The 13126-nt window shown below is 50.5% G+C and overlaps 1 protein-coding gene across 25 annotated transcripts in view; it reads right to left on the reverse strand.

Annotated features, from left to right (window-relative positions):
* The window catches only part of LOC139747051 (uncharacterized), a 1040326-nt gene that overhangs the window by 368980 nt on the left and 658220 nt on the right, over positions 1–13126 (reverse strand). For 23 of the 25 annotated variants that reach the window (XM_071658815.1, XM_071658818.1, XM_071658817.1 and 20 more), the window contains one exon: positions 145–600. The exons of 1 other annotated variant lie outside the window; for it this stretch is intronic. In XM_071658815.1, coding sequence (XP_071514916.1) covers positions 145–600 — 456 coding nt within the window. The remainder of the gene's footprint in view (positions 1–144; positions 601–13126) is intronic. One more of the 25 variants, XM_071658808.1, reaches the window with a different exon arrangement.

Raw genomic sequence — 13126 nt, forward strand, 5'->3', positions numbered from 1 at the left:
AGGGGTAGGGTGGGTGCAGGTGGCAGACATGAGGTGGTGGCGAAGGGATGATAGCGGTGGTGGTGAAGATGGTTGGTTGATGGTGGATGGGAATGGTGAGGGCCCAAAGGGCCAGCCTGTGGGTCGTTGGAAAGAAGTACGTACTTGCTGAGGGGTCGGTGGGGTAGCGTCGGCCGCTACCCAAGACGTTGGCGGCGCGTGACGCGTTCTGGCGCCGGCCTCCTCCCTGGCCGACCTCCACCAAGGGGTTGGGTATTTGGGTGTCGCCGGCGTGGAGGGACGAGTTATCGTAGGGAATAACGTTGACTGGAAATGACCCATGAGAGTTACCGGCAGTCCGTGTGGTGGTGTGGCGGTCTACGGTGAGGACATTGTGCGTTTGGGCCGAGTAGGCGGGCAGGGGCTCTGCCGTGATGAAGGAAACATGCGGGGGCAGGGTCGTGGGTGCCCAGGGTGTGTGTGGGCGTGGGCGGCGGTGTGGGGGGGACGGGAGGACGGGAGGGCGGGGGCGCAGCGTAGGGGGTGGGGGGAGAATCAGTCCCCACACCCCCGCGCTGTCCTGGCCAGGGAAAGGAGGTGCAGAGGAGGCAGGAAACGTATCTGTAAGGAACCAGAGAAAAAAGAAAAGATAGGCAAAGAAAATATAAGAACAGAAAGAGTGCATAAGCTAGACTAGGGTGACCCCCCGGAGCTGCTGCCTCATGCACCTCACCTACCACTCTCAATGCACCTCACCCAATATCCTCATAAACCTCAACCAATGCATTTACACTTCATTACCTGCCTGGAGTACCTCACCCAACCCTTATACACGTTATTTACTGCCCTTATACACCATCTGCCTCATAGCCCAAATATATTATCAACCAATGCCCTCATACACCAATTAACTCCCTCATCGCCCTTATAACCCCAATCATCACCCTCATCAACCCCCTCACTCATACATTTTACCCTTCGTCCTCCTATATTTCACTCACCGCCCTCATCCACAACCACCTTCCTAATGAATTTCACGCCCTTGCACTTGACACCTCGCCTACCACCTACCAGCCTTGTGTACCTCGTCCACCTCCCTCATACATCTCATCCAGTGTAATATACCTCACCAACCTCCTTTGCACACTTTACCTCCATAGGCTTCATCCGTCTGCCACATATATTAACCCAGCTCTCGTATGCCTGACTCACGAAACTGACCCACCGGTCTTGTACAACTCATCTAACCATGTATACCAAGTGTCGTACATGCGAGCCCCATCCCCGATTCACTGTTACCCCCAACAGACAGAAAGACAGACAGACAGACACACACAGTTGGGTATCCAACTGAGGCAGACACGTGCACAATGTGTGTGAGGGCGGGTGCCGGGAACAGCAGCCTCCGCGGGGCTGTGGGGACACAGGACATGCCCGACGGTGGCCCATCAGGCACCTCCCGCTACGATCATGCCGACTCAGTGGGCGTGTGTCCGCAAGAAGCGCGGTGCAGAGACCTACAACAATGTGGTGCCGTGCGTAGGAGGCGTGCACCCTTAGCCCGACCTTCCAGGCGGGATGCATGCCCAAGAGAGAGCCAGAGAGGAAGGCCAGAGGGCCATTCCCTTCCCGTGCCACTCCTCAACTTATGGCTGTGACGGGGGCAACCCTAGCGAGGCTAATGGCTGTTGCCGGCCGCCCTGCTGAGGGCACGGGTCATGTTACACTCAGATACAGGTGGCGAATGGGCGGTGCTCTGCTACTACTGGGTGGGACCAGACTCCTCCTCTACGGTGCCGGATGCTGCAACTGCTTGCCTACAAGACAGTGCTCAAGTATAACAGAACAGTGCAGTAATGTTGAATTTTGGTGCAGCTAGCAACGTCTCTAAGTCTAGAAGGATATCATGAGTACAAAGGTTCTAATGCTATATACACAGTAGCGGGCAACACCTGTGCGCCTCACTGCATCAAACAGGTAAACAGCCAAAATGGTGTAATATGATGTTCATATGTTAATAATATCCGAGCAGATGACGTTTACAAGCATTACTCCCATTGTGGCTGCGACTGGCAAATAACCAAAACCCTTTTTGGCAGAAGTTTAGAGAAAGAATCTAGATTCAATGAGGAAACAAAAAGTTTTGAAAGATACTGGAAGGTGCACAGCAGTGATTGAGAGAAAGCAAAATGACAGAGATCTCTGGAGTCTTCTCTCTTAAATCGAGGTTCAGTTATCAGAATATGAAGGCGGGACTCCAGTCAACTCTCCAACACTACTCTTCCCTATGGACAGTAGTTCTAAAAGGCTCTGATACTACAAAGGTCTCTATTTAAAAACGATCAAAGCCTTTTAGATACGAGTGACAAGCCAGTTGTGCCATTATGCCATTCTAAAGCACATAGGACCATGTTCTCGGGACTGAACTGGGCACTGCAACAACATAAGTATGCTAGCCATGGTGCTGGGCAGGGCTGTGTGTCACCGCCCTGCAAGCCAGAGCTATGGCAGCCTAGCCCTTGCAGAGCCCTGTAGAAAGCGTCTGAGAGATGGCTAAAGAAAGTTTCGTGGGTGGCTAGTGGGGAAGCCATGTTCAGTGTAACATATGCATCGTGTCATATGGCCTGATCCTGGCCGGAGGAGCAGGAGAGTCCGCCGCCTCATACATATATGGTTAGCCAGACAGGTAGGCAGCCAGGTATGTGGCCAGTGGTGTAATATGTGTTCCGCCCCAACCTCAGTCTTCACCCGATTCCTGCTATGTCATCATTATGGTTATCATTATAACTAATCAATATGTACATAAACTTTACATCATCAAAATTTAATGTTAAATGCAGGTAATAAAATGTGATGAAATGAAAACTAATAAAAAGAGACTGGCATTGGTATTGTCATGAGTTATACTGAGGTAACCTGTACCAAGAAACAAGCACCCAATAACAAGATATCAGCAATCATTGAGTGGGAGGGAAGGAAGGAAGGGGATATGAAGAGGGCGGCACACACACTGATGACGTTGTACCATGATGCTAGTGGCCGTGCCGGCCTCTGGTGGCCAGTGGCAGTGTCGTCCTCTGGTGGCCAGTGGCAGTGTCGTCCTCTGGTGGCCAGTGGCAGTGTCATCCTCTGGTGGCCAGTGGTAGTGTCGTCCTCTGGTGGCCAGTGGCAGTGTCGTCCTCTGGTGGCCAGTGGCAGTGTCTTCCTCTGGTGGCCAGAGGCAGTGTCTTCCTCTGGTGGCCAGTGGCAGTGTCGTCCTCTGGTGGCCAGAGGCAGTGTCTTCCTCTGGTGGCAAGTGGCGGTGTTGTCCCCTAGTGGCCGGTGGCAGTGTCGTCCCCTGATAGCCAGTGGCAATGTCGTTCCCTGGTAGCCAGTGGCAATGTCGTCCACTGGCAAGTGGCGGTGTCGTCCCCTGATAGCCACTGGCAATGCCGTCCCCTGGTGGCCAGTGGCAATGTCATCCCCTGGTGGCCAGTGACAGTGTCGCCCTCTTGTGGCCAGTGGCAATGCCGTCCTGCGGAGGCCAGTGTCCGTGCCATCCTATGATGGCTAGTGGCAGTCAACTGGCCATGCCGTTCACTGGTGGCCAGTGGCGTTCAGCAACTCGTGCCCGCGACTGGTGGCCAGTAACAGTCAACGGGTCATGCTGTCCTCTGGTAGTCAGTAGTCAGTGGCAGGCAGTGTCGTGCTGTCCTGGGGCAATCGGCGAGTCGTGCCGTCATCTGGTTGCCACTGGGGCAGCGGGACGCGTAGTTTTATGCAAGCACCACCACTGCCGCACCGGGCAAGCATCACCACATACACAATGCCTCTCTATCACCAGCTTTAGGTCTCTTGGTTTCATGTTTTCTGAACTTTCTAAATACTTCACTGACACGACATACTTAATATACCTCAATATTGTAAGTAACTATACCCATAATGTTATGTCACTGATTATGCCCATAACGCTATGTGCTGCTATGTTGTCCATATGTCAGTCTAGCCCCTAAGACCTTCATCATCGGTTATTTTCCCATCTGTGTTAAAGTGTGGTGATCAGTCTTAATGTGTCCATTTGTATAAATAATCCACAGAAGCCTGAGCCCTCCTTTATAACTTAACCATATACTGTTGTACAGCCCACTCATCTGCCTACTATCTATAGTATATACTGAACCCACCTTCGTACACTACTAATGTAGCACTGCACCTTCCCACGCCACAGAACGAAGGCTAGTAATGTCTCGCTTACGCCACAGAACGAAGGCTAGTAATGTCTCGCTTACGCCACAGAACGAAGGCTAGTAATGTCTCGCTTACGCCACAGAACGAAGGCTAGTAATGTCTCGCTTACGCCACAGAACGAAGGCTAGTAATGTCTCGCTTACGCCACAGAACGAAGGCTAGTAATGTCTCGCTTACGCCACAGAACGAAGGCTAGTAATGTCTCGCTTACGCCACAGAACGAAGGCTAGTAATGTCTCGCTTACGCCACAGAACGAAGGCTAGTAATGTTTCGCCCACCCTACAGCATATGAGGTGGTAATGTCTCTCCCAAGCCACAGCACGTGGGCTGGTAAAAATATTCGCGTCAATAGTGAGAATCAGGCAAGACAAAGACCCTGGCTGTCTACTTAATGAGACGGCACATGACGTCTGTCTCCCACATGGTGCTCGATTTGATTAATTGACTTTATTGAATTAAAAAGCACTAAAACCTTATGGTTATTCGTTACATTTTACCTTAAAAGAGCACTTAAAACCTACAGCTATATACACGTAGAATTATACATTTCAGCTTTGAGAGCTAAAATTTGCACGGTACTCGAACGGTAAATTCTGCGACACGAAGCTTCTGCAGTGGAATGTCTTTATCAGTAGAATTCCTGACGCGTTCTGCCAGATCTTCAGCTGTGTGCAAGATCTTCAGTCATGTTGCCAGAACTTCAGTCGTTCTGGCAGGTCCTCAGTCATGTTGGCAGATCCTCAGTAATGCTGCCAGATCTTCAGTCGTGCTGCCAGATCTTCAGTCGTGCTGCCAGATCTTCAGTCGTGCTGCCAGATCTTCAGTCGTGCTGCCAGATCTTCAGTCGTGCTGCCAGATCCTCAGTAATGCTGCCAGATCTTCAGTCGTGCTGCCAGATCTTCAGTCGTGCTGCCAGATCTTCTGTCGTGCTGCCAGATCTTCTGTCGTGCTGCCAGATCTTCAGTCGTGCTGCCAGATCTTCAGTCGTGCTGTCAGATCTTCAGTCGTGCTGCCAGGTCCTCAGTCGTGGTGCCAGATCTTCAGTCGTGCTGCCAGATCTTCAGTCGTGCTGCCAGATCCTCAGTAATGCTACCAGACCTTCAGTCGTGCTGCCAGATCTTCAGTCGTGCTGCCAGATCTTCAGTCGTGCTGCCAGGTCCTCAGTCGTGGTGCCAGATCTTCAGTCGTGCTGCCAGATCTTCAGTCGTGCTGCCAGGTCCTCAGTCGTGGTGCCAGATCTTCAGTCGTGCTGCCAGATCTTCAGTCGTGCTGCCAGGTCCTCAGTCGTGGTGCCAGATCTTCAGTCGTGCTGCCAGATCCTCAGTCGTGCTGCCAGATCTTCAGTCGTGGTGCCAGATCTTCAGTCGTGCTGCCAGATCTTCAGTCGTGCTGCCAGATCTTCAGTCGTGCTGTCAGATCTCTAGCCGTGCTTGGGAGGCATGTTGCTTGGTGCTTCAATCGTCCATGCAATGAACTTTTCCAGGTCATGGTAGAAGGGACCCGGTTGGAGGTTTGGCTAGTATCGTGCATCCTCCTGTGCGCTTGAGTACATCCCCATGATCGTGACTGTTAAAACCACATTTTTAGATAAAGATCATAAGATATGTACAATGTAGGTTGCGTTACAGTCGCGACTGGATTACAGGGTTAATGTTATGTAGGTTTTGTTACAGCTGTAAATAGGTTACAGAGTTACGTATATGTAGTTTTAGGTACAGGTTAAAACCTAAATCTGTATCGGGTTTTTCCTGAATCCGGGTAAAATCTGGCGGCAGACGAGGTTATCAGAGATAAGGAGGTGCCACCAGTCATTCCACAAAGGCCATGACTTAACCTGCCATTTGCCTGTCACTGGGTGAAAAATTACATCTGGCCCACCTATACTGGCAGAAATATTCCTCAAGAGGAAATACTTGGGAGACTCCATCACCATACCTGGGAGACTCCATCATCATACTTGTGAGACTCCATCATCATACCTGGAAGACTCCACCATCATACCTGGGAGATTCCATCATACCATGACCTTGGTGACTCGCGGAGGACGGATCGGGCTCTTCCTCACCAACAATGGATAGTGGTTTTTAAAGACATGCCAGAAGATACAACAATGGATAACTTTGTGTGTGTGTGAGAGAGAGAGAGAGAGAGAGAGAGAGAGAGAGAGAGAGAGAGAGAGAGAGAGAGAGAGAGAGAGAGAGAGAGAGAGAGAGAATCATAGGAAGATTTAAAGACGCAGCAAGCTAGAGGAGAGATAGAGGGAAGGAATGTTGAGGCAAAGAGGAAGGGTGTTCTGAAGGAGATCAAACAGAGCGGAGGTTATGTGAAAGTTGAAGGTTTGATCATATAGGATGGAGAGAACATAAGGTCTGGGTATTATACATAGAATACAAGATACAGTAGAGATAAAAGTGAGGGAAAGAATCGTAGAAGAGTTGACAGAGGATATAAAAGAAGCCACAGGGGAGGGGGAAAGCCAGAGGAGTGGACAGAGGGTATAAAAGAAGCCACAGGAGAGGGGGAAAGCCAGAGGAGTGGACAGAGGGTATAAAAGAAGCCACAGGAGAGGGGGAAAGCCAAAAAAGAAGCAAGTGCGTCACCGAAAATACCTGGATGTCCAGATCGTACAATAGTTACAACAAAACGAACCCATGAATTCGGAGATAAAGGCGAGGTGGAAGGGTGGGAGCAGACGAGGAAGTGAACACCTGGCACCCAGCTACAATATAAAGGAAAGATGGAATGATACACTACATTCTTAAGATTAAGAGAGGAGGCTCTCCAAAAATCTTAAGAAGCGTTAAGAGAGGCAAATCTAGATGGCTCCAGCATGGCTAGCCGCTGGTGCAACATCTGTATGGCTAGCAACAGGTGCAACATCTGTATGGCTAGCCGCTGCTGCAACATCTGTATGGCTAGCCGCAGGTGCAACATCTGTATGGCTAGCCGCTGGTGCAACATCTGTATGGCTAGCAACAGGTGCAACATCTGTATGGCTAGCCGCTGGTGCAACATCTGTATGGCTAGCAACAGGTGCAACATCTGTATGGCTAGCCGCTGGGGTAACATCTGTATGGATAGCCACAGGTGCAACATCTGGAAGGTTAGCAGCAGGTGCAACATCTGCGTGGCTAGCAACAGGTGCAACATCTGTATGGCTAGCCGCTGGTGCAACAACTGGAAGGCTAGCCGCAGGTGCAACATCTGCATGGCTAGCAACAGGTGCAACATCTGTATGGCTAGCCGCAGGTGCAACATCTGTATGGCTAGCCGCAGGTGCAACAACTGTATGGCTAGCCGCAGGTGCAACATCTGTATGGCTAGCCGCTGGTGCAACAACTGGAAGGCTAGCCGCAGGTGCAACATCTGCATGGCTAGCCGCAGGTGCAACATCTGTATGGCTAGCCGCAGGTGCAACATCTGTATGGCTAGCCGCAGGTGCAACAACTGTATGGCTAGCCGCAGATGCAACATCTGTATGGCTAGCCGCAGGTGCAACAACTGTATGGCTAGCCGCAGGTGCAACAACTGTATGGCTAGCCGCAGATGCAACATCTGTATGGCTAGCCGCAGGTGCAACATCTGTATGGCTAGCCGCAGGTGCAACAACTGTATGGCTAGCCGCAGGTGCAACATCTGCATGGCTAGCAACAGGTGCAACATGTGGATGGCTAGCCGCAGGTGCAACATCTGTATGGCTAGCCGCAGGTGCAACAACTGTATGGCTAGCCGCAGGTGCAACATCTGTATGGCTAGCCGCAGGTGCAACATCTGCATGGCTAGCAACAGGTGCAACATGTGGATGGCTAGCCGCAGGTGCAACATCTGTATGGCTAGCCGCAGGTGCAACATCTGCATGGCTAGCAACAGGTGCAACATGTGGATGGCTAGCCGCAGGTGCAACATCTGTATGGCTAGCCGCAGGTGCAACAACTGGAAGGCTAGCCGCAGGTGCAACATCTGTATGGCTAGCCGCAGATGCAACATCTGTATGGCTAGCCGCAGGTGCAACATCTGTATGGCTAGCCGCAGGTGCAACATCTGTATGGCTAGCCGCAGGTGCAACATCTGTATGGCCAGCCGCAGATGCAACATCTGTATGGCTAGCCGCAGATGCAACAACTGTATGGCTAGCCGCAGATGCAACATCTGTATGGCTAGCCGCAGGTGCAACATCTGTATGGCTAGCCGCAGGGTGCAACAACTGTATGGCTAGCCGCAGGTGTAACATCTGTATGGCTATCCGGAGGGGCAACAACTGTATGGCTAGCCGCAGATGCAACAACTGTATGGCTAGCCGCAGATGCAACAACTGTATGGCTAGCTGCAGGTACAACATATGTATGGCTAGCCGCAGATGCAACATCTGTATGGCTAGCCGCTGGTGCAACATCTGTATGGCTAGCCGCAGATGCAACATCTGTATTGCTAGCCGGAGGGGCAACAACTGTATGGCTAGCCGCAGATGCAACAACTGTATGGCTAGCCGCAGATGCAACAACTGTATGGCTAACCGCAGGTGCAACAACTGTATGGCTAGCCGCAGGTGCAACAACTGTATGGCTAGCCGGAGGTGCAACAACTGTATGGCTAGCCGCAGATGCAACAACTGTATGGCTAGCCGCAGGGTGCAACATCTGTATGGCTAGCCGCAGGGGCAACAATTTTATAGCTAGCCACAGGTGCAACATCTGTATGGCTAGCCGGAGGTGCAACAACTGTATGGTTAGCCGCTGATGCAACAACTGTATGGTTAGCCGCTGGTGCAACATCTTTATGGATAGCCGCAGGTGCTGCACCTGTATTGCTAGGAGAGTAAAATAGGTGGTTAAGTTGACAACACCAAGATTACGTAATACAGGAAACGACATTAAAGAAAGAGCCAGAAAAAGGAAGCTTAGAAGGGTTGAATGACAGACAAACAAGTGTACATATTGATGTACAGCACTACAAACGAGATCCAGGGAAGGTGGTAGACAGTCACCCATAAACCCTCACAACCGTCCATGGTGTCCTGCTTCACCCATAAACCCTTGTTACTGTCCATGGTGTCCTGCTTCTTCCATAAACCTCACAACTGTCCATGGTTTCCTGCTTCACCCGTAAACCCCACAGATGATCATGGTGTCCTGCTTCATCCATAAACCTCACAGATGATCATGGTGTCCTGCTTCATACATAAACCTCACAACTGTCCATGGTTTCCTGCTTCACCCGTAAACCTCACAGATGATCATGGTGTCCTGCTTCATCCATAAACCTCACAGATGATCATGGTGTCGTGCTTCACCCATAAACCCCACAGATGATCATGGTGTCCTGCTTCATACATAAACCTCACAGATGATCATGGTGTCTTGCTTCATCCATAAACCTCACAGATGATCATGGTGTCCTGCTTCATCCATAAACCTCACAGATGATCATGGTGTCGTGCTTCACCCATAAACCCCACAGATGATCATGGTGTCCTGCTTCACCCATAAACCTCACAGATGATCATGGTTTCCTGCTTCACCCATAAACCCCACAGATGATCATGGTGTCCTGCTTCATACATAAACCTCACAGATGATCATGGTGTCTTGCTTCATCCATAAACCTCACAGATGATCATGGTGTCCTGCTTCACCCATAAACCTCACAGATGATCATGGTTTCCTGCTTCACCCATAAACCCCACAGATGATCATGGTGTCCTGCTTCACCCATAAACCCTATAGATGATCATGGTGTCCTGCTTCACCCATAAACCCCACAGATGATCATGGTGTCCTGCTTCATCCATAAACCTCACAGATGATCATGGTGTCCTGCTTCATCCATGAACACCACAGATAATCATGGTGTCTTGCTTCATCCATAAACCCCACAGATGATCATGGTGGCCTGCTTCACCCATAAACCCCACAGATGATCATGGTGTCTTGCTTCATCCATAAACCCCACAGATGATCATGGTGGCCTGCTTCACCCATAAACCTCACAGATGATCATGGTGTCCTGCTTCACCCATAAACCCTATAGATGATCATGGTGTCCTGCTTCACCCATAAACCCCACAGATGATCATGATGTCCTGCTTCACCCATAAACCCTTGTTACTGTCCATGGTGTCCTGCTTCTTCCATAAACCTCACAACTGTCCATGGTTTCCTGCTTCACCCGTAAACCCCACAGATGATCATGGTGTCCTGCTTCATCCATAAACCTCACAGATGATCATGGTGTCGTGCTTCACCCATAAACCCCACAGATGATCATGGTGTCCTGCTTCATACATAAACCTCACAGATGATCATGGTGTCTTGCTTCATCCATAAACCTCACAGATGATCATGGTGTCCTGCTTCCCCCATAAACCTCACAGATGATCATGGTGTCCTGCTTCATACATAAACCCCACAGATGATCATAGTGTTTTTCCTTCACCCATAAACCTTTAAAGCTTTCCATGGTGTATTGTTACACCCATAAACTCTCACAGCTGTACATGGTATTTTGCTACTCCCTTAAACCATCACAGCTGTCCATGGTGTCTTGATTCACCTATGAATCGTCACAGCTGCCCCTGCTACACTCGTAAACACTTACTCCACCACAAATCCTCATAACTACCCATGTTGTCTTGTTACACCCAAAAATCCTCACAGTTGTCGATGGTGACCTGACACAGCACAAATTCTCTGCATGCCCTATCCTCACCTTACATTTTGATCCACTGTATATCTTCCATGATCCCCTTTCCAGTATCTTTAGCCGTTGCCCCTCTCTCTCTTGAGACCTTTTGCTACTTCCTTAATTCCCATGTTCTATCCGATATTCTCCTCCTAGTCCATCGGCAGAAACTTGTCTCCTCTGGGCAGCCCCTGGACTTTGTCATCATGGCAAGTCTGAATCTGAGTCCGGTTGACTGGATCCATGTACCCGCATGATGAACTTCATGCAGAAATGCAGAAATGAGAACTGACGTTAATGGTAAATAACGATATATGGTGTACAGCGATGCCTCTGTAAATAACCTCTGATACACTTAACATATTAAACTGAGCTACCATCAACATTTACAAAGCTAAATGATAAGTTAAATGTGGAATGTTAGTCCCAAATATATGGATGATCGAGGCCTTACGTCCTCGGGTGCTGGAAGCCCTTAGTTTATATCCTCGGATGTTGGAGGCTTCTGGTTAATGTGCCCGGGGTCCTGGAGTCCTCTGGTTCATTTCTTCGATGGACTGAGACTTCTGGTCCATGTTCACTGGGTGCCAAAGGTCTCTAGGTCATGTCCCCAGGTGCTGGAGGGCTCTGGCTCATTTACCTGGAAGCTGGAAACCTCTGGTTCACGTAATCGTGGTACTGGAGGTTTCTGGTTCATGTTCGTATGTGGTGGAGGCCCCTGGTTTATGTTTTCATCTGCCTGAGACCTCTGATACATGTCTCCGGGTGCTGGAGGCTTCATGGTAATGTTGCTAAGTGTTAGCAGCTTGTGATTCATGTCCGTAGGTGCTGGAGTTCTCTGGTTCACGTCTCCAGGTGCTGGTGGCCTTTTGGTTCATATGATTAGGTACAAGTAGCCTCTACTTCATGTCCCTGGATGGTGCAGGCTTCTGGTTCACGTCCTTGGGGACGATGAAGGCCTAAGGTTTATGTTGCCGTAGTGCTGGCGGCATCTGGTTTATGTCTTAGGGTGCTGAAGGCCTCTAGTTTATGTCTTCGGGGTGTTAGGAGTTTCTGGTTCATATTCTATATGCTAGTGGCCTGGTTTGTTCCTGTCGGATGCTGGAAGCTTCTGGTTTATGTCCCCCAGGAGCTAACGGCCACTATTTCAAGCCCTCGTGATGGCAGGAGGCCTCCAGTTCATGTCTCCGGTTGCTGAAGGCTTTTCGTTCATGTATCTATGGTGCTGAAGGCCTCTGGTTCATGTTCCGGTATACTGGTGGCCTCTGGTGCACGTCCCCGTGGCGCTGGAGGACTCGGTTTCATGTCTGCGGGTGCTGGAGGCTCCTGGTCCACATCCCCGGGTGAGGGAGGCTTCTGGTTCATGTCCTTGGTGCTGGAGGCTTCTTGTCCACATCTCCGGGTGCAGGAGGCATGTGGTTTATGTCCCCGGGTGCTGGAGGTTTTTGGTCCACATCTCCTGGTGCTGGAGGCTTCTGGTCCCCATCCTCGGGTGCTGGAGGATTCTGGTTCATGTCCCTGGGTCTAAAGGCCTCTTTTTTATGCTTCTAGTGTTGAAGGCCTCTGGTTTATGTCTCCGGACATTGAAGGCCTCGAGTTCATGCACCGGGATGTTAGAGGCTTCTGCTTCTTCTTAGAGTGTGGGTGGACTGTGGTTCATATTCCGGGCTCCTGGAGGACACTGGCTCATGTTCCCGGGTGCCGGATTCCTCTGATTCATGTTTCAGAGTGCTAGAGGTAACTGGTTCATGTCTCGGGTGCTTAATGGGTGCTGGAGGCCTCTGGCTCATGACCCCGGAGTGCTGGAGGCCCATAGTTCATATCCGTGGGTACAAGAGGCCTCTAATTCATGCCTCCGAGCGCTGAAGGCCTCTGGTTCATGTCCCCTGGCGCTGGAGACCTCTGGTTCATGTACCTGGGTGCTGAGGACCTCTGGTTCATGTTCCCGGATGCTAGAAGCCTTTGGTTCATGCGTGTTGGTGTTGGAGGCCTCAAATTCATGCTTTCTGGGTGCCTGGAGGTCTCAGGTTCATGATTCTGGGGTGCTGGAGGCTCACGGATCATTTCCGTGGGTATTGAGAGCCTCTGATTGGTGTTCCCGGGTGCTGGAAGCCTCTGGTTCATATTCCTAGGGTGCTAGACGCCTCTGGTTCATATTCCTAGGGTGCTAGACGCCTCTGGTTTATGTCTCCGGAGGTGATGGAAGCCTTTGGTTCATATCCCCAAGGTGGTGGAGAACTC

This window comes from Panulirus ornatus, chromosome 67 (assembly GCF_036320965.1).
Source record: "Panulirus ornatus isolate Po-2019 chromosome 67, ASM3632096v1, whole genome shotgun sequence".
In the NCBI taxonomy this organism is placed as follows: domain Eukaryota; kingdom Metazoa; phylum Arthropoda; class Malacostraca; order Decapoda; family Palinuridae; genus Panulirus; species Panulirus ornatus.